This window comes from Mesoplodon bidens (assembly GCF_964165515.1).
Source record: "Mesoplodon bidens genome assembly, chromosome: 5".
NCBI classification, from domain to species: domain Eukaryota; kingdom Metazoa; phylum Chordata; class Mammalia; order Artiodactyla; family Ziphiidae; genus Mesoplodon; species Mesoplodon bidens.
In genome coordinates, this window is record NC_138161.1 from 1,870,009 (window position 1) to 1,892,164 (window position 22,156).

Genomic DNA, 22,156 nt, shown 5'->3' on the forward strand with positions numbered 1-22,156 from the left:
ATTTCTGTTTGTGTACAGATTCACTTGTATTATTTTTTAGAGTTCACATATAAGTGATATCATATAATATTTGTCTTTGTCTGACTTACTTCACTTAGTGTGATAATCTCTAGGTCCATCCATGTTGCTGCAAATGGCATTATTTCATTCTTTCTTATGGCTGAGTAATATTACATTGTGTGTGTGCATGTGCGTGTGTGTGCACGTATAGACATATATACGTATATATAGCACATCTTGTTTATCCACTCATCTGTCAATGGACATTTAGATTGCTTCCATATCTTGGCTACTGTAAATAGTGCCGCTATGAACACTGGGGTGTATATATCTCTTTGAATTGTTGTTTGGGTTTTTTTTTTTATATATACCCAGGAGTGGAATTGCTGGATCGTATGGTAGTTATATATTTTTTAGTTTTTTGAGGAACCTCCATACTGTTCTCCATAGTGGCTGCACCAATTTACATTCCCGCCAGCAGTGTAGGAGGGTCCCCTTTTCTCCACATCCTTGCCAACATTCTGTATGTGTAGACTTTGATAACAGCCATTCTGACAGGTGTGAGGTAATACCTCATTATGGTTTTGATTTGCATTTCTCTAAAAACTAGTGATGTTGAGCATTTCTTCCTGTTAGCCATCTGTATGTCTTCTTTGGAAAAACGTCTATTCAGGTCTTCTGGCCATTTTTTGACTGGGTTGTTTTTTTGATATTGAGTTGTATGAGCTGTTTATGTATTTTGGCTATTAGCCCCTTGTCAGTCACATCATTAGCAAATACTTTCTCCCAGTCTGTAGGCTGTCTTCTCATTTTGCTGATGGTTTCCTTTGCTATGCAAAAGCTTTTAAGTTTAATTAGGTACCATTATGTATTTTTGCATTTATTTTGCCTTAGGAGACTGATCCAAGAAAATACCATATAATTTATGTCAAAGAGTGTTCCACCGGGCTTCCCTGGTGGCATGGTGGTTAAGAATCTGCCTGCCAATGCAGGGGACACAGGTTCGAGCCCTGGACCAGGAGGATCCCACATGCCACGGAGCAACTAAGCCCGTGCACCGCAACTACTGAGCCTGCGCTCTAGAGCCCACGAGCCACAACTACTGAGCCCATGTGCTGCAACTACTGAAGCCCGCGCGCCTAGAGCCCGTGCTCCACAGCAAAAGAAGCCACCGCCATGAGAAGCCCATGCACTGCAAGGAAGAGTAGCCCCTGCTTGCCGCAACTAGAGAAAGCCCATGCACAGCAATGAAGACCCAATGCAGCCACAAATAACTAAAATAAATAAATTTATTTTAAAAAAAAAAGAGTGTTCCACCTATGTTCTCTTCCAGGAGTTTTTTGGTTTCAGGCCTTACATTTAGGTCCTTAAACCATTTTGAGTTTATTCTTGTGTATGGTGTGAGGGTGTGTTCTAACTTCATTGATTTACATGCGGCTGCCCAGCTTTTCCAACATCACTTGCTGTAGAGGCTGTCTTTTCTCCATTGTGTATTCTTGCCTCCTTTGTTGAAGATTAATTAACTGTAGGTGTGTGGGTTAATTTCTGGGCTCTCTATTCTGTTCCACTGATCTATGTATCTGTTTTTGCGCCAATACCACACTGTTTTGATTGCTGTAGCTTTGTAATATAGTCTGAAGTCAGGGAGCATGATTCCTCCAGCTTTGTTCTTTTTTCTCAGTATTGCTTTGGCAATTCAAGGTCTTTTGTGGTTCCATAAGAATTTTAGGACTATTTGATCTAGTTCTGTGAAAAAATGTCATGGGTATTTTGATAGAGATTGCATTATATCTGTAGATTTCTTTGGGTAAAATGGTCATTTTAACAATATTGATTCTTCCAATCCAAAAGCATGGCATATCTTTCCATTTCTTTGTATCACCTTCAATTTCCTTCATCAATATTTTATAGTTTTCAGGTGTTTCACCTCCTTGGTTAAGTATATTCCTAGGTATTTTATTCTTTTTGATGTGATTTTTAAATGGGATTATTTTTAAAATTTTCTCTTTCTGATATTTCATTATTAGTGTACAGAAACACAAATGATTTTGGTATAGTAATCTTGTATCCTGCAACCTTGCTGAATTCACCTATTAGTTCTAATAGTATTTGGGTGGAGACTTCTAGGGTTCTCTATAAAAATTATCACGTCATCTGCAAATAGTGACAGTTTTACCTCTTCCCTTCCAATCTGGATACCTTTTATTCCTTTTTCTTGTCTGACTGCTGTGGCTAGGACTTCCAATACTATATTAAATAGAAATGGCAAGAGTGGGCATCATTGTCTTGTTTCTGCATTTAGCAGGAAGGTTTTTAGCTTTTCACCACAGAGTATTATGTTGGCTGTGGGCTTGTCATAAATGGCCTTTATTATGTTGAGGTATATTCCCTCTATACCTACTTTAATGAGAGTTTTTGTCATGATGGATGGTGAATTTTGTCAAATGCTTTTCCTGCATTTATTGAGATGATCATGTGATTTTTATCCTTCATTTTGTTGATGTGGTGTGTGATGTATTGCACTGATTGACTTGTGACCTTTAAACCATCCTTGTGACCCTGGAATAAATCCAGCTTGATCATGGTACATGATCCTTTTTATGTATTGTTGGATTTGGTTTGCTAATATTTTGTTGGGGATATTTGCATCTATATTCATCAAAGATATTGGCCCATAATTTTCTTTTCTTGTGGTGTCTTGTCTGGTTTTGGTATCAGGGTAACGGTGGCCTCGTAGAATGAATTTGGGAACGTTCCGTCCTCTTCAATTTTTAAGAATAGTTTAAGAAGGATAGGTATGTTCTTTGTATGTTTGGTAGAATTCCCCTGTGAAGCTGTCCAGTCTTAAGACTTTTGTTTTCTGAGAGATATTTTTTTAAATTACAAATTCCATTTCACTTCTAGTGATTGCTCTGTTCAAATTATCTGTTTCTTCTTGACTCCGTCTTGCCAGGCTGTATGTTTCTAGAAATTTGTCCATTTCTCACTAGATTGTCCAATTTGTTGGCATACCATTTCTCACTAGATTGTCCAATTTTTTGGCATGTAACTATTCATAGTACTCTCTTATGATTTTTTTTTGTATTTCTGTGGTATTGGTTGGTATTTCTCCTCTTTCATTTCTTAATTTATTTGGATCCTCTTTTTTTTTCTTGATAAGCCTGGCTAAAGGTTTATCAATTTTGTTTATCTGTACAAAAAAACAGCTCTTGGTTTCATTTATCTTTCCAATTGTTTTTTAAAATCTTTTTTATTTATTTCTTCTCTGATCTTTATTATTTCCTTTCTTCTGCTGACTTTGGGCTTTGTTTGTTCTTCTTTTGTAATTTTTTTAGATGGTAGCCTAGGTTGTTTACTTGAAATTTTTCTTGTTACCTGAGGAAGGCCTGTATTGCCATGAACTTCCCTCTCAAATCACTTCTGCTGCATTCCATAGGTTTTGGGAAGTTGTGTTTCCATTTTCATCTGTCTTGAAGTATTTTCTGATTTCCTCATTGACCCACTGTTTTTTTAGTAGCATGTTGTTTAGTCTCCATGTGTTTCTCCTTTTCCTGTTTTTCTTTCAACAGTTGATTTCAGAAACAATACTGTGGTCAGAAACAACACTTGGTATAATTTCTATCCTCTTAAGTTTGTTAAGGCTTTTCTTGTGACCTAGTATGTAATCTATCCTGGAGAACATTCTATGTGCACTTGAGAAGAATGTGTATTCTGCTGGTTTTGGATGTAGTGTCCTATAGATATCAATCAAGTCCAAGACCAAGTCTGGTCTATTGTGTCATTTAAGACCACTGTTGCCTTACTGATTTCTGTCTGATCTGTCCATTGATGTGAGGGGAGTGTTAAAGCCCCCTACTGTTACTGTATTATTGTCAATTTGTCCCTTTATGTGTGTTAGTATTTCCTTTATACATTTAGGTGCTCCTGTATTGGGTGTGTATATGTTAAGGAACAGTATATCCTTTTCTTGCATTGATTCCCTTCATCACTATATAATGCCCTTGTCTTTGTTATAGCCTTTGTTCTAGTCTATTTTGTGTGATATGAGTCTTGCTATCTCCTCTTTCTTGTAGTTTCTGTTTGCATGGAATATCTTTTTCCATCTCCTCCTTTTCAGTCTGTGTGTCTTTTACCCTGAAGTGAGTCTCTTGTTGGCAGCATATTGAAGGGTCTTGTTTAGTATCCAATCAGCCACCCTATGTCCTTTGATCAGAGGATTCAGTCCATTGACATTTAAACTATAAATATTGATAGGTATGTACTTATTGCCATTTTATTGTTTTCCAGTTGTTTTTGTAGTTCTTCTCTGTTCATTTCTTCTTTTCACTTCCCTTGTGTGGTTTGATGATTTTCTTTAGTAGTATGCTTGGGTTCCTTTCTTTTTGGTTTTCGTGTACCTATTGTAGGTTTTAGATTTGTGGTTACCTTGGGGTTCCCATATGTTGACCCATAATCATAACTACTTGATTTAAACTGTTCAAATGCATTCTAAAAGAGCTACATTTTTTACTCTCCTCCCCCACATTTTGTATTTTTGATATATTTTACATCTTCATGTTTATCCCTTTACTGTTCATTGTAGTCACAGCTGCTTTTACATTTGTCTTTTAATTACATACTGGATTATTTAAGTGATCTTCAATCCTTACTATATATTTGCCTTTCCTATTGGGATCTTCTCCTTCCTACATATTCTTACTTCTTTTTCATTTAGAGAAGACCCTTCAACATTTCTTTTAGGGTAAGTTTAGTATTGTCAAGTTCTTTCAGTTTTGGCTTGTCTAAGAAATCCTTTATCTCTTCTTCTATTCTAAATGATAACCTTTTTGGTTAAAGTATCCCAGGTTTCAGCACTTTGAATATATCATGCCACTCCCTTCTGGCCTGCAAAGTTTCTGCAGAGAAATCAGCTGGCAGACCTATCAGGGTTCCCATGTAAATGACTCCTTGTTTTTCTCTTGCTGCCTTTAGAATTCATTATCCTGAACTTTTGCCATTTTAATTATATATCTTGGTGTGGGTCTGATTGGGTTCATTTTGTTTGGGACCCTCTGTACTTCCTGTACCTGGATATCTGTTTCCTTCCTTAGGTTTAGGAAGTTTCAGTCATAATTTTGATACCCTTCTCTCTCCTCCTTCTAGAACCCCTAAAATGCGAGTGTTGGCATGTTTGATGTTATCCCAGAGATCTTGTATGTTCCTCGTTTTTTGGTTTTGTTATGTTTTCATTTGTCTGTCTACTGTTCTGATTGCATGATTTCCATCATTCTATCTTCCAGATCTCTTATGTGTTCTTCTGTGGCATTTAGTCTATTACTCGTGGCTTCTAGAGTGCTTTTTAATCTCAGATATTGGATTATCTATTTTTGATTGGGTCTTTGTTGTATTTTCTAGTTCCTTATTAAGAAGATCTGTGTTCAGAGCAATCCTCTTCCCTAACTCAGTTAGGATTTTTGTTACCAATGTTTTGAATTCTTTGGTAAATTGCTTATTTCTGTTACATTATTTTTTTTTCTGGGATTTTCTCTTTTTTCCAATGGAGAGTAGTTCCTCTGCCTTTTCATTTTATTTAACTTTCCCTGTCTCTATGCATTTACCTGAAGCAGTTACCTGTGGTGGTCCTCAAAGGATGATCCCACGTGGGGGCATCACTATGCAGACTGTTTGCCCAGTGTCTTTGCTGTGAGAGCTGGATTTGATGTGGACACCAGTCACATCTTTCCTCAGGGTATGCTGGCCACTGTCACCTTGGTAGGGGATATGGCTGGAGATGGAGGGGCTAGAGCCTGTGCGGGGCAGGGTACGAGGTGGGACTTCCTCTCTGCTCAGTGGCCATCGCCACCCTGTCAGCGGTGAGGTCAGCAACCAAGCTGCTGGAGCGGAAGCCCTGAGGGTTGGGTTAGAGTTGGCTCTGTGCCCTTGAAGTGTGTGTTTTTCCGTCTCCTGCACTGAGTACTTTGCCCCAAGGAGGGGAGTGCTGAAGCCAAAGGGGCTCGTGTGCTTACAGAGGTCTGATGCGCTGCCTGTGTAGGCGTCTGCAGCTCTGCTCAGATGCAGCCCATGGTCACATCTTTTCCCCTGTCTAGTGCTGTGCTATGGAGTGGAGTGGGCAGGGCCGGGGTGTTCACTCAGCTTGGGCTGAGGCATGTGACGAAGCGGTCATGGGAATTCAGGTGGCCACCTGAGTAAGCACCAACAGTGGCTGACATCACCCCACCCAGACCACACCCCAGGCCTTTGGGTCACCTCTGCATCCTCAGATCAAGTCTTTTCCCAGGTCCTGGCTGCCCTAGGTCCAGTGCCAAGGTGTGGTGTGGAGTGGGCAGGGCCAGGGTGGTTGCTCAGCTCAGGCTGGGGAGCACAGAACAGAAGCAGACACTAAGGCAGACCTCTCCCCTCCCTGCCTGGGGTCAGCCAGCACCCATTGTCCTCACCAGCGGGGAGTCCAGGCTTCTCCAGCCCTTCCATCTGTCCCAGCGGCTCTCCAAGGAACAAGAGGCTTGTCTCCTACATGCAGGACCCTAGGACTAGGATGCCCGCCCTGTCTGTGGCTCTCACGACTCACGCCCCAGGGCTGGTGTCGGCCCTGCGATCTCCCTTTTCCTCTGAGTCCCCTCCCGGGGGCACAGGTCCCGACCCGCTGCTCTTCTTCCCATCCCACCCAATTACGTGTGTCTCCTTCTTGCAGCCTTGGATGTCCAGCCATCCTCCTGCCAGTTTCCAGCTAGTGTTCCGTGAGGAGTGCTCCACGTGTGGAGGTATCTTTGTGGAGCTCACGGGGAGGCGAGCTCACACCCTTGCTTCCCCACCTTGGCCTCTTCCTCTGTGTGCTCCTGTTTTGTGACATCGCTGGCAGTAAAACCAGCACTGTGGGGAGTCCCACCCCGTGACCCCGGGCAGCGTGGCTGTGACCACGGCCCCTGGAGCTGGGGCACCGGGCCAGTCCAGCACCTTGGTCTTTCTTCTTGAGTTCTCCCAGTGCACATGGACAGCAAACTGGGCCAGTCGAGAAGCTCAGACTCAGGGGTCCAGTGGAGAAGCCAGAACTGAAACTGAAACGTGCAGGTGCTGGATTTGAAACTAATCTGAAAAGGAGAAACGAGAGAGCTCAGGAGGCCGGGGAAGAGCATCACGTGAGTGTCCAAGGCAAAGGCTCACCACCAAGGAATTCTTTCTGGAAGTAAACGCATGCTGTTTATGCTGAAATTAAAATAAAATTCTCATTTTAACCTCGACAGCATCTTCCAGGACAGCCCACTGCTAAATCTTTAAATAAGTCTACCTAGATTTGCTCTGGTTCCCAGGAACCCTTGTTTGGTCACGCCAGCCGCTCTCTGCGTGGCGTTCAGGTCCGTTTTCCTTGCTCCCTTCCAACACTACGGTTCTCTCACTGCCGTCACATATCGTTCTCTCTTCAACGTGGAAATGATCTGCGATAAACCGAGAAGTGAAAAAGAAACGCCAAACACGACGCGAACCGTTCAACACAGACGCGCACCACGTGTGCACAGCCAGAGGACCAGAATGGGACAACCCACATGTGCTGGGTGCTCCCCTGTCCCGGGCACTTACTAACTGCGGGACCTGCTCTGAGAAAGTTTTGAGGGCTTTGCTGTGGGGCCCATTTCAAAGGAGTGTGACCTCCCAAGACCTTAAGACACTGACACCCAACCCGCTCCAGACATCTGCTGTTCGAATCCTTTCATCTGTGATGACACCCGCCGTGGTACCTGTGGGCCCCAGGCTTTGGGGTCAGAGATGATACCGGGGAGGAAGAAGGAAGAGCAGATTCTTTCCTTATTTATAATTTCACATTTTTAACAAATATATGTGGTGCAGCACCAACTGAAACACTATTTCCACATGTTCTCACAGATACAGATGCACTTCATATACCCACGATGTGATAAAGCACATTTGACTTTCACAGGTGAGCTATCCTTTCAACACCTTGGAATATTCCTTTAGCGAAATGGTCCTGTCTTTTTAGGTTGCAGTGGTGGAGCAACACTGCTTAGTAAGTACCACGCAACAGGGCACTAGTCAGCAATGATTTCTGAGCACCTCCTGCATGCTGCGTGTTTCACACCTGATGTTTTCGGTGGCTATGAACGTAAGAGACAAGCGACGGCTGTAATGAAACAAAGCACTCTCTCCTCAAATGCAGAACACAGACTAAGCAGGGAAAATTATTTTCTGACTCGTGAGAAATTTACACACCAACACACACCAAAGTACACTTACGTCGTATCTACCAGTGGAAGTTCAATGAGTGTGGATGCTACAATTTCAACCATCAAATTTTATCCGTCTGTTTTTTTTTCTTAAAAGATAACGGTTAAAAGTTAGAGAGCTGTAAAATTTGATCCAAAACAACTTTTGTTTCTCTCCGTTCCTGTGTAATTCATGTGCTCTAAGAGATACGCTTTCAAATAAAGTTCCACATTGCTTTGCTTAGTTAGAGATGGGCTTAGTAGCAAGACCACAGACCACGGCAAAACACACGCACACCAAGAGGCGTTCTAGTTCAGGGTTACGGGTTTAGTTCTAGCTTAAAAAGGTAGGTAAAGCGGTATTTCCAAAAGGATAAAAATACCTTTTAAATAAAGGTGACCTGAGCAGTTAGGACCCTTGAATTCAAAAGCTCTTGTTCACTTTACCGTTAGCCACTGACATTCTAAAAGAGAAACAACAAACAACTGGTAGCATGGGGCACGCTGGGCAGGGGCAGGTCCCCACTGAGAGACACCACTGCTCGTCACGGGCACACACACCCCAGCGCCGACCTCTGCGAGCGGGCCTGGGAGTGCGGCGCCGGCCGCCTGCAGGGCTCATCACTGTGCTGATGTATCCCGCGGGGCCCGGCCCAGCTTCACCTCGGGCGGCCACTGCCTGCGGGGTCTTCACAACATCTGTGAGCCTCTGCTACTGACACAGGACTTGAACACACCGGTACAGGTGAGAGGAAGGCACACAGGTAGTTTCCCCATGAATGGCAAGGTTTTCAATCAGCTAGAGAGAGTAATCTCGAGGGACTCACTCAAATGACCCATCGCCTTCCGCTCTGGCCCGGGATCCCCCATAGCCTCAGGGCAGCCTCCCTCTGGTGCTTCCCTCCTAAGACTCAGAGGCTGCAAAATCAGGTGCGTGGGACAGAGGAAGGAGGCCGCCCCGGAGATACTTGCCGCTGAGCAGAGGCTTGTTGAGGGTGTACAGGGCGGGCAGGTCCTCTATGTTGGAGATGCGCTGGTACATGGCCCTGGAGAGGTGGTCCCCGTGGTAGAGGCTGCCCAGGATGATGCTGGAGAAGTAGATCGGCTCCACAAAGACGCTGAGCAGGGACCCCTGGATGCCCACCACGTTCCACCTGAAGGCAGAGGGACAGGCTCCTCAGTGCGGCCCCCCGGCCCGCGCCCTCCACAGCGGTGTGCTTACGCGGCACCGCTCACTCTGTGCAAGTGTCAGCCAACTGCAAGGGGACAGCGGTTAAAATTACCCACTTCGCAGTTTGAAATTTTAAAAAATCTGCTTAAAAATTATCTTCTGCAGGCACCATCTTTGCCTTTATGTTTCCCACAATGACACATTTACTGAAGATTAGCTCTGAAAAGGTATCAACGAGCCACGTTTCTGGTGAGAAAAATCAAGGAAAAATAAATCTTTATTTTATTACTTCTAATAAATAAGAAGGTAGCTGTAGAGGAGCCTCCGGAGACCGGGAACTGATTCCCTCCTGCTCCCTGGTGGCGGGGCCGAGCGCCCTGACCCTGCGTTTGGCTGGCGTGTGTGAGGCACCCCCCACCCCGCCCCGTCACACCACCAACCCTCCAGGGCTTCACTCTCGACACCACCAGACACGCCGCTACCCGAGTCCCTACACACAGCAGGAGGGCCGCTCTCCGTGGCCTTGGGGGTCCACGTCCAAGCACCCGCGCCACCGGGTGCTGAGTCTGGGCAGCTGAGGGGCATAAGCCCACGCACCCCTGGAGCCAGTAGGCTGTCCTATGGGGACAAGCAGCAAGGCAAACACGTGAACCAAGAATTAAAAACTGAGGGAAATCAACCTGAGGGAAGGCAGAGTCCCTGAGGAAGAAGGTGGGTGCCGACTTCAGGGAGGGTCCCGGAGGGGACGCGGCCAGGCAGGCAGGGAGCAAGCGACAGGGAGGCTGGCCGGTCCTGGGGGAGGGGCAGCGGGGGCTCTTCCATTTCAGGCAGGGAGCCCAGCACAGGTCCCACGGGGTCCGCACCCCAGACCGCAGGTAGGAGGCCGCAGGGGAGCTGCTCCTGCACAGCACGTGTCAGCAGTACGTGAGGACAGGGCTGAGGCCTGGGGGCCGGCAGACCCTGAGAGGACTGGGGGAGTGAAGGCAAGGCCCAGGCTCTGCCCTCAGAGCCCCTGCCCGGCCCTGCCCGGCTCCATCCTCACCATCTGCACTGCGGTGCCCAGTGGATCCGCGCCAGTAAGCAGGGCGGCTGGCCCAAACTCCTGAGCTGCCCAGCCTGTGCTCCGTGGCTCAGGCCAAACCCCTGTCACCGGCCCGTGGCCAGCAAACCTGCGGGACCTCCTCTCAGAATAGATCAGGGGCCGCCACGGCCTCTGCTGGACCCAGGTCAGGTCAGGTCACCTCCCTGCCCCCCTCACTGCCCCCTCCCACGGGAAGCCCAGCAAACACACCCCCACCCCCGGGGCCCCTCCCGGACAGTCGCGCGTGACCCTGTGGAAACCCAGGCCACTTCTCAGCGCAAGCCCTCCCACCCACCCCATCTTCTCCCCAGGAAGCGCCACCTTTCTGGTGCCCTCCAGCCTGTCTGGCCTGGTACCTCCCCCCCGCCCCCCACCCTGTGCTGGGCTGCGCGGCCGCAGTGCCCCTACCTCGGTCTCTGTAGAGAGCCCCTCTCGCGGCGGCCCTCCCTCAGCTGCCACTTGAGCCCACCTGGCCCCCCTCCCCCCCAACCTCCTGCAGCACTTACCATGTGCCACCACCCGCCCTCCCGTACATACACACCACGTGGAGGGGGACTGGACTGTTTAGTTCACTGGAAATACCCCAGCACTTAACCTACACGCCTGGCATACACAGATCAATACGTGCTGAATGGACAAATCCTCACCCTTTCTTATGTAAATCAGAAGCTGCTTTGTGGGTTTAGGCCTAGTTAAGCTGAATTCAGACCGCTGGGGCAAACTTGAAAACAGCAATCCGGCAGAAACCTATACTTGTTACAAGCCTTTAGCCCTGAATACGTGCTTCGCGGAGAACTCCAGGCGCAACTGCTCTGCGGAGGCCCTGGTGGGCAGCGGTCTGGCACACCAGCCACCCCGCTGCGGTTCCCGCCAGTGACCTTCCAGGGAAGAGCGAGGATGGGCACGCGCAGGGTGTGCGCGCTGCAGCCCGCCGCCCGGGGCACGCGCAGGGTGTGCGCGCTGCAGCCCGCCGCCCCGGGCACGCGCAGGGTGTGCGCGCTGCAGCCCGCCGCCCCGGGGCAGCCCCCTGTGAAGACGAGACACCGGCCCCACCGCACGAGCCTGCCTCACAGGGGCTGCAGTGCGGGCGCCCCGGCACACAGGCGTCCCTCCTGCTCTGTCACTTCTCGGAGGGCGTGCCGTCACGCCCCGGCCCAGCTCCCCTGTGCCGACCTACAGCCTCTTCCCCCCGATCCCGGGGGGCACAGCCAAAACCCCCCTTCGCCCTCCTGGCCCACCTCTGAGTCTGCGCCCACACAGTGAAGGTGGCGGACCCCCAGCGCTCTGAACAGTCAAGCTGCTGCCCTCGGGCAGGTGGTCTCTGCTCCCCCGACCTCTGGGCTCAGCAGTGCCGAGAACTCCCGCCCTCCCTCCCTCCCACCCCCGGCCCAGCCGACAGAACTCACCCAGAGGTGGGGAGCCCCCCGCGGGCCCCCCCTACCCCGAGCCCCACGCTGCTCCCGGGACTGCCCTCCAGATGGATCCCGGCAGCAGGGCTCACCTCCCCCACCCCAGCCCACCGTGGCCTCACTCCAAAGCCCACCCACTGCCCTTGTCCCCACCTGGAACCATCTGTGGGAGGGGGCCCCGCCCCTCTGTAAGAGCCAGGTCAGCCCTCCCCATACCTGCTGTGGGCCTTCCGTAGGGACGGGACGGCCCAGGGGACTCTTCACTCCCCCACGGAGGGGATGGGAGCTGGCCGCCTCGTGGCGCCATCCGGCCACTTGTTGGTGTGATACTAACCACGCCGGATTCATGCTGACCAGGTGACTCGGGAGGAAGGGGCTGGCGGCCAGGGGAACCAACCACAAGATTAGAGGGTGGTTCCGGGAGGGGAGAGGGGCTGGGGTTGAGTTAATCACCAAGGACCAAGGATTCAATCCGTCTGCATAGAGACCCCTGAGGACAGGGCTGGAAGCCCCCCGGCTGAGGGGTGGGCCCCTCCTCCCACGTACCCCTTCCATCTGGCTGATCGGTGAGTCTTCCTAGCAACCTACTGAACCCACGGATGGTCGATCGGGGACCCTCGATTTGCAGCCAAGTCAGGGGCGTGTGGGAACCTGACACCCAATCCCAGCCCCCGTGTCTGCACGGGGGCAGCTTCACGGGCCGAGCGCTAGCCCTGGGTGGTGGAGCCACAGGGTTGGGAAGGGGGCAGGCCAGGGCACTTGTCCCCACGCTGTCCCCTTCCTCCTGCCTTGCGTCTGCTTATTCTTCGATGTGACGACCATCGTACACAGTGAAAGGCACAGATCTTAAGGGTCTGGGTCCCCGAGTTTTGACTTTCATGTGCATGGGTGGAACCCCCATTTCAGTAAGATGGAATGTTCACAGCCCCCCAGCAAAGGCCCTTCCAGTCCATGCCTCTGACTTGCTGAGCTGTGGGGATTATCTTTATAAACCTTTTGCTGGTTATGTGAGTCAGATCTCTTTTCCCAGCATGTGGCTTTTCTTTCCGATATATCTATGGGGGTTTTGGTAAATAAGTTTTAAAATTTCAATATGGTCAAATTGATTCATGGTTTTCTTTCTCATTTGGGCTTTCTGTGCCCTGTTGAAGAAGCCTGCTGAGGTGGAGGCCCGCCAGCAGTGCCGGGCACCACGGTGCAGCCCCGGGTCTTTATCTGTCGGCAGGTGCCTCTGCGCCCATGGCCCTGGCTCAGGACGGACGCCAGACGGGCCACCTCGTCCACGAGTCCCCCACGTGGCACAGACCGCAGCTGCAGCCCCGCGTCCCTTCCCTTCTGAGCAACAGGGCCGCCATCCCCCTCCAGACGGCAGCTAACCCAGGCTCCTCCGCAAGGAGACGCGGCCGCACACCAGGTCCTCAGTGGTGAAACGCAGCTGCCCTGCCAGCCCGAGCCACTGGAGGCCTGCCCATCTGGCCCTCCTGCTGCTGGGGATTTGGCCAGCTCTGGGCACCGGGGAGACCCTGAGGACGGGCGACACAGTGGCGGTGCAGGAGGACAGAACCTGGCCTCGGGGTGACCAGCCGACCACAGCAGCTCCGGGTAACCTGTTCCCAAACTTGATTTCCATGAGAGATCAATAAACTTGTATCCAGTTACGTTTCCTCCTCGGTGTAGGAGAACCTGCTCACAACTGGGGCACCATGTACCCGGATGTCCCTCTCCAGGTCTGTGCTCTGTGACACCTCCCTGCTGCCTTTACCACTCAGCTCGACGCGGTTACTTTTCCACTTGAGTGTCAAGTGCTATGAAAAATGACAAGACTTTGACTGAAGTTATAGATTTGGAAAAAACCGATCAAGCTATTAAAAGTACGATTGGATTCAGTGTAAATGTGAGTGTTTTTATAATTGAGGATGGCTTGCCATTTTGTTTTCCTTCCTGGTCTGGTTTGGGGATACAGGTGGTAGGCAGCCCACAAAATGAGCTGCGGTTCTTTCCCTACTTTCCTCATCTGTAGAAATGATTATATAAACAGGGATTGCTGCCCCCCACTGCCCCCCAAATGCAGAGCCTCTCACAGAAAAGCCTCCTGGGAGACCTGCGTCCTCTTTGTCCACAGCCACCTCTTTGACTTGCTTCAATTTATCTATTTCTTGGGAGTGGGGGGTGACTGGTTTAATTAATGGCTAGAATTCCATTCAAATTTTCTACCTATGCTTGAGTCAACTTTACAAATGTACACTTTTCTAAAAAGTTTTTACTTCATCTCAGTTTTAAAAGATATCGGTAACGCAGTGTCCGTAATTCTCACTGTAACTACCTGAGCACACTTCCGTTCCTGCTGAATCCCTGACCACCTGCTTTTCTTCCCCTAATCTGGCTTGGCTGGGCCTTGTATCTTGGTCAGACTTGCCCAAGTCCTGCCGATTTCATTATCTTTTTCAAAGCAGCAGCACTGGGTTCCGTTGCTCCGCGCCGCTCATCTCTGTTGCATCTAATAATAATTTCTGGTCTTCATCGTTTTCCTTTTTCTACTTATTTGGATTTGCTCTATTGTTCTCTTTCTGACTCAGTAGCTGTGGGGCTTTCTGTCACTTACTTACAACCATTTCCTAACTTCCACTGTGACCTCTTCTTCTGTGAGCTGCTGAGGGGTAGCTGACACACAGCGCCCCGCACGTGGTTAAAGCACAGGGTTTGGGGAGCCCTGATGTTTATACACCCCTGAGACCACCCCAGAGTCTCCTCACACCTTGCTCTAGGCCTTCCTCCTGCCCCCTCCTGCTCTGGCCCCCTATCCCTGGGCAACCACTGATCTGCTTTCTGTCACTGTGAGGTAGTTTGCACTTTCTAGAAATTTACAGACAGGGAATCAGACGGTAAGCACTCCTTTGGTTTCCCATACTCTGCATAGCTATTTTGCGATGTGCCCATGTTGCACTGACTGTACCTCACTGTTTATTCTGTCCCTTGCCTGAGCAGGGCCCCGTGGCACAGACACACCCCCTGCTTACCCTGTTTATAGACTGACAGCACTTCCGGCTGCTTCCAGCTTCTGACTTGTACAGGGAAGCTGCTGTGAGCACGCCTGTGTGAGTCTCTGGGGACACTGCTTCCCTTTCTCTCGGGAAACAGGAGTAGAATGGCTGGGGCACACGGCTGCCAAGCCGTCCTCAGAAGTGGCTGCAGCATCAGTCCCCAGCCTGGGAGGATGGTGCTCCAGCTCCTGGGGTCCCCGCCGTGCCGGGCAGAGGTCCAGCCTCAGAGTCAAGCCAGTGCCTTCACAGCCCTCCTGCACTCCCCGTGATCAACGACGTGGAGCGTCTTCTCGTGTGCTAATCTGACACCTTTTTTGGTGAAGCGTCCATTAAAATATTTTGCCCGTTTTAAAAATTGCTTTTCCCCCTTGTTGGGTTTAGAGGGTCTTTATATATTATGGATACAGGTCCTTTATCAGATATATGATTTGTAAATATATTTTTCCAGTCGGTGACTTTGTTTCTCATTCTTCACAGTGTCTTTCAAAGAAGTAATTTTTAATTTGACGAGGTCCAACTGATCACTTTTTCCTTTCATGGAGAGTGCTTCTGGTATCGTGTCTAGGAAATTGCCTATCCCAGTTGCCAGGATTTTCTCCTGTTTTCTTCTAGAGCTTTTATACATTTAGGTCTATGACACATCTTCAATTAATTTTTGTATATGGTACAAAATATCAGGTTCATTTTTTTTGTTTCTACATAGGGATGTCCAATTGTCCCAGCACCATTTGTTAAAAAGACTGTTCTTTCTCTACTGAATTGGCTTTGAACCTTGGTCAAAAATCATTTGTGACAGACAATGAACATGTAGAACTTGAAATTAAAAACACAATACCGGGCTTCCCTGGTGGCGCGGTGGTTGGGGGTCCGCCTGCCGATGCAGGGGACACGGGTTCGTGCCCCGGTCCGGGAGGATCCCACATGCCGCGGAGCGGCTGGGCCCGTGGGCCATGGCCGCTGGGCCTGCACGTCTGGATCCTGTGCTCCGCAGCAGGAGAGGCCACAGCAGTGGGAGGCCCACGTACCGCAAAAAAAAAACACCACCACAATACCATTTACATTAACACCTCCCAAAATCAAATATTTAGGTACAAATCTAACAAAACATATTCAAGACCTGTATGAAGAAAACTATAAAACTGACAAAAGAATCAAAGAACTAAGTAAATGGAGAGATATTCCATGTTCATGGATAGGAAGACTCAATATTGTCAAGATGTCAGTTCTTCCCAACCTGATCTATAGATTCAACACAAACCCAATCAAAATCCCAGCACAGTATTTTGTGGATGTTGACAAACTGATTCTAAAATTTATATGAAGGAGCAAAAGACCCAGAACAGCCAATACAACACTAGAGAACAAAGTTGGAGAACTGAGACTATCTGACCTCAAGACTTACTACGAAGCTACAGTAACTGTGATATTGTGATTCATGAGAAGAGTATACTTGGTCATTCAGATGACCAAAAATATATTTTTCTTATATGTATTTGGTCTTCTTCTGGGGTTCCTGGCTCATAGCTCCCAAACCCTTGAAATTTCCTAAGTGATTAGAGCCATAAAGGTGTCTTATGTTAATGAGGTGAATTCTGTCACCCACCTAAGGATGCGGGCTGGTTGTCTGTGGGGCCAACTACATGATTATAGAAGGTGGGAACTTTCAGTCCTGCCCCCCTGATCTCCTGGGAGGGGAAGGGGCTGGAGGTTGAGTTCAAATACCAATTACCCATGATTTTAATCAACAGTGCCTTTGTAATGATGCCTCCATAAAAACCCAAAAGGACAGGGCTCAAGAGCCTCTGCCCACAGAGACCTCACCTTTATCCCCTCAAGGTGACCCCCGAAGCATCTGTTTAGAACCTTAGTCCTTCAGAGAATCTGTGGAACACATGAGGTAGGAAATGGGGGCGAAGCACCAGTGTTTCTGGAAATGGCAGCATGCACCCCAGGTACTCGGTGGGGTGGGGGGGTGCTTACCGCGCCATCTTGTCACTGCAGGACATGGTGAGCAGCCGCTCCCCTTGCAGCACCCCGTCCCACGTCTGGATGCTGGCATTTGAGCGGACTGGGATCGTCCCCTCACCAGACTCTATTTTCGTCCGCAGCTGTCCTCGGGCTTTACGATTCGGATGTCTGTCTGCTGGTTCTAAGACAGAAACATAAGATCCTCTTGAGAGGGTCCACCGGTAGTTGACCATACACTTAACTCACTGAAAAGCGCATCTAACAACACCCTATTGATTCAAAATACACTTTACACTTATGTGTGCATATGTTTATGTTATATACACATAAGATATGTGTGTACAATGTAAGTACATAAAAGTGGACAGGAGGGTATACTACAAACCAAATTCAAGAAGGTGGTCTCCTTAGTGGTTGGGAGAAAAGAAGGCTTCCATTTTAATCAAAATGATTTATTTCTATCATTAGAAACGAGTTGAAGCAGACAGGACAAAATGCTAACATTTGCTAATTCTAGGTGATAGATATTTGGGTATTTGCTATATTTCTTTGCTGTATATTTAAATTTTCAAAAATAAATCTATAATGATGCAGAAATCAATTCATAGGAAGCATTCACAAACATCCAGAGTGATTATCTCCAGGTTATATGAATATGGAGTGATTTAAATTTTCTTTTTTATGTTTTAAAAATATTTAGAAACTTTCTTTTTTATGTTTGAAAAATATTTAGCAACTTTCTACAGTGGGTATATGTTGCTTTTATAATCAAGAAAAATAATGTAATCAGATGTTCTATTTGGAATAAATAATGCTTAAGCTTGTGAGAAGGGATGTGGGCACAAACTCCTATGAAACAAGAGCACTAACAAAAGTGAGAGCAAGGGGGGATGGAGGGCACGTGGTGGGCACCAGCCTGCACCTGCTTTTCTAATTTGATTACACACTCATTAAACTACGACTCCCCAGAAACATGGATGATGACGTACACTTCCAATTCAGAGACAGGTATTACCCAAATTTAAAACCTGAAAACAATTTTGATCTAATATCCTCACTCTATTCTAATTTCTCATTAGAATCCACATTTTCATTCATTAAAATTTCAACTTACTGAGAAGAAAAACCTCATGTTTTTGTATACTCCTACCAGGTCCACATCCAAGGTTGAAATTTTTAAAGAAGAAAGGGTATGAATGTAGGTTTATTCTTTTCTCTGTTATAGCACGGTCATGAATTTTCTTGAGACACTGTGGCCGTGGACGAGCCTGGTGCCATACCTTCCAGGACGGGCTCGTGTGGCGAGAAGATCCTGGCATCTCCACAGGGGGAGGTGCTGATGTACAGATGGAACCGGACGTTCTCCTTCAGCTTAAAGCCTCCCCGCTCGGATTTCTCAAAGATGGATCTTTTTTGATCATCTTTGCTACTGAAAGGAAACAAGTTGCAAAGATAAACTTTAAAGCTGAATACAATCAACATTTAGTCTGTCATAGCTTACGAAGACTTGCAAAGGCCAGTGTTTTCAATGGGGTAAGATAAGCTTGGAGTGGGGTATTTATTTTATATGTTAATGATAATTAGCACAGTTCCTGTCTGGTCACCAGTGGGACAGGCCATCAATACGCAAGTAACCTCTCCTCCTCATTCATGACCTCAGAACAGAAAGGAAGCGTGTCGGATGTGGCCTGTGGTGAGAAGCAGTCAGGTCCACGGTCAGCCGTTCCGGGCACAGTGACTGGGGCAGCACTGCCCACCTCCCCAGCACTTATTTCTGCATAAAATGAAAGCTCGGGGTCTGAAACACAGACATGGCCCCTCTGACTACACGTGTGGCGTGTATGTACATGCAAGTGTGTGTGTTATAATTCAGCTTCACAGGGAAATGGGATCCAACCTCACTGTTACCCAGAAAGTTACCAGGTTGAGAATTTTTCAGTGCTTACAGAAGCAGTGGAAAGTTTTGCAATACATTCTGATGAGAGGACAATTAAAAACAAAAAAGGAAAAAAAACCAGCTTCCTTTACTTATTTACTTGTTAAACTTACTTTAAGTAAAGCTCAAGTTGTGTGTAAAGAAACCTAAGCAAGGATCTTCGAGATATGATTTCTGCATGGCAGTCGTTCAGCGCAAGGCCGCGATCACTCATGTACTCGCCGTTAATACACTTTGTTCCTGTGGAAACACTGATCACCTTGGCATCCTTCACATCTGTGCCTGAAAAACAGAAGAGAAATCGTTCCTCGCTATTCCTTGCCACGCCCAGGCTGGACCCGCATTCCCAGGGACTGATCTGGAAGACGACAGCTCATTTTCACACCCTGCCACTGACCCTCACCTGGGCATATGCTAACGGGCCCCCAGAGCCTTGCTTTGCACATTCTGGGAGGGTAACCCTCCCCACTCTTGCGTGTACAGATTCTACTTGGGAAGTTACTTCACCTGGAACGCACTAGTCTTTTCTTGAACACTCCCCAGTGGACACGGGGGAGCACTGTGTAGACGTAGACAGACTGGCCTGGTAATGAATCCTGGAAGTAACATCAAAGCACTGCAGAGGCTGGGAGGACTGCCTGACACTCACCCCGGGGGCCCAGGAGTCATGCAGGGGGCTGTCTAGCGGTCTGGCACCGTTTAACCGCACGGGGAGTGAGTGCAGCCGTCAGCACTGGGGAACCTTGGGAGCCATCACTCTGATATGCAGGTGTCGACAGACAGACCACGTAGGACAGGGTGCAGGCCCTGCGCGCGGCCTGTCGGGGAAGGTACCTCACTTTCCTCCCATGTCCTCCGAGGCCCATCCTACCACTGTCTCCATTTGCAGATGAGGGGACTGAGGCACAGGGCCATCAAAGTCGGCCTGGGGATTTGAACCAGGTCTCCTGACGTCAGGACCACATGCCACGCGCAGTGTGGTGCTGCCTTCAGGCGTAAACCGTGGCTTCGAGCGGAGGGTCCCAAGTGCAACACACACTATGGGGCAAAATGCCCCCACGAGGTAACATGCCCCTTCTGAGGCGGTTAAAACACCTGGATGAAACCCACAGGCTCGCTCACTCCCGTCGCCGGGAAGGGCAGTGCCTTGCTTAGGGAACTACGTCATCCAGCAGCACACGCGCTCACCGTTACGTGTGTACAGGATGACAGCAAGGAGACGGAGGGAGAAGAGGGAGAAAATACAGGCAGCAGAAGAAACACTGAAACCCACGTTACTGTTCAGAGCATCCATCCCACCCGCCAGACAGCTCTCGGCTGTGCCAAGGGAAAGACACAGCAGGAAAATGAGATCCTGTCCTCTAGGGCATGGAGCGTGATCAGCGCCGAGGATCACAGAATCAGGTCCTGTCCATGATCAGAGGTGAACTACGCCTCAGGAGAACGGGACGGGCAGTCGCACCATGGGAACTGGGGTTGCCCCTGCCCGCCGGGTGTAGACAGATCAACCACCCCCCGCCACCCCCCTCTCTGGCCTCTTCGTGGCTTCCTGCACACGGCAGGCCAGTCTTGGCCAGCTGGGCTGAGCAGATGCTCCGAGAAGAAAGGGACGGCCCCAGACTCAGCCCCAGGGAGCAGAGGGTCCTCCCGGCCACCCAGGGATGCAGGCACTGGCCGAGGCCGTACTTTCCTGCTCCCAGGAGGGATCCACGGAGACGCCGCTTGGCGGGCCCACTCCTGGGATGTGGGGAGAGGACTCAGGGAGGGCTCCCTTCGCTGCTGGGACTTAGACACAAATTTAATAGGGCTTCTTCTGCTATCCCAAAGCGTGCTGTACCCCCCCAGATTTTCTACTCTTGCTAGGGCTTCCTCTCTCCCCCATAAAAGTCACACGGAAACTTATCTGGCAGCGTTAACATTAACAGATAAATCAGATTAAGTCCTACTTTCAAGTGAAGTAAGAACTAACAGCTCTCCTGCAGGTTTCCAGGGTCGATCAAGGCATTCACATAAGATTACAGGGAGCAAATATTAATACAGGACTCTTTCTCCAGATGAAAACCTTAGGTTAAAAAGATGAACCTGTAGGGGAGAAATATAAGCGCAGTTCCTCTGTTTGCACATGGTAAACATTTTGAAGGAGAATGAAAAAGTGACCTCCTGCTGGTGTCACAGAGATTTTTCTAGACTGAAAGCATTTCACCTTCATTAAGCATGAAAACAGGCAGGTGCACACACCGCCAACACGGTTACCTGTTGTCATGACGATTCCAGCAAGAACTTTCCTGCGCGCGTGGGGGGCGGCGAAGTTGTCCGTCAGGTCCCCAAACTTCTCCAGAACCAGGCGAGCCACGGCATCGGCTAAGACCTGCGGACCAAGCAGAGGGTTAGTGCTCCCCTCGGGGCCACGTTCTGGGGCCTCTCCTCTGGAACCACACAGGTAAGTCTGGCAAACGAGTGTGTGTGTGTGGGTGTGGGTGGGTGTGTGAGTGCGCGCGCACGTTTTTCCCTCCCAGACATTCCTTGGAAACAGACGCCCAAGGGGTGTGCGAGGGTCTCTGCAGAAGGACAGTCTGGAGCCCGACCGCATGGGAGCCAGCACCTGAGCAGGTGAGGCCTCCTCACACCAGCTCTGCCCCGGGGGAGGGACCCAGGCCCAGAGGCGAGAGCGCCTGCCTGGTCACCCCCCTCCCACCCTCTGCGGCTCTGAGTCCCGCAGCCACAGCCCCCGCCCGAGTGGCAGGGCTTCGGGAAGAAGTGAGATCACAGGAGGTGCGGCCCAGTCAGCTCAGGGCTGGCGAGGCCCCATGGGGGACACGTGGGAAGAGAAAGAGGAGCTCTGAAGGGCGGTCACACTGCAGGATCACTAAGCTCACAGCACCTCCCCCCCAAAGGCGCCCGGTCCATGTGTGTCTCAGTGATTTCAACATCTAAAACTAATTACCGTGGCCCAGTCACTCAGAAACCAGCACCGCTTAGAGCCTGCAAGGGCATTTGTCACTTAGATCGAATGACACCAGAATGCACCAGAGGCTACACTTGTACAGGGCAAGTGTAATGTGATTTTAGAAGACTTCTAGTGGTGCATTTCCAGGTCAGGGAGCCACTGGACTGAAGGGAGTGCTTCTCAGAAGCAAACACATTGGTGAGATTTTGGACATGGTCCTACTTTCACAGCTTATGATTCATCTTGGATAGAACGGACCCTCGGTGTTTTGGGAAACGATGCCTGATGGGAGGTGTGTTCCAGGAGCCACGCGGGACCCACGTCCCACCAGCTCACACTGGTCTGGAGTCCCCAGCTGGGCCCTCAATAAAATACTGCCAAATGAACAGA

The 22,156-nt window shown here is 49.2% G+C and overlaps 1 protein-coding gene across 13 annotated transcripts in view; it reads right to left on the reverse strand.

The window, feature by feature from the left end:
* Positions 1-22,156, reverse strand: part of ADARB1 (adenosine deaminase RNA specific B1) — a 115,038-nt gene that overhangs the window by 10,735 nt on the left and 82,147 nt on the right. For 11 of the 13 annotated variants that reach the window (XM_081234892.1, XM_081234889.1, XM_081234891.1 and 8 more), the window contains 6 exons: positions 21,073-21,187; positions 18,933-19,101; positions 18,164-18,312; positions 16,896-17,064; positions 9,186-9,367; positions 7,982-8,677 (listed from right to left, as the gene is read on the reverse strand). In XM_081234892.1, coding sequence (XP_081091018.1) covers positions 8,652-8,677; positions 9,186-9,367; positions 16,896-17,064; positions 18,164-18,312; positions 18,933-19,101; positions 21,073-21,187 — 810 coding nt within the window. In that variant the 3' untranslated portion in view covers positions 7,982-8,651. Of the gene's footprint in view, positions 1-7,980; positions 8,678-9,181; positions 9,368-16,895; positions 17,065-18,163; positions 18,313-18,932; positions 19,102-21,072; positions 21,188-22,156 lie in introns of those variants that run through there. The other 2 variants (XM_081234898.1, XM_081234893.1) reach the window with 2 other exon arrangements.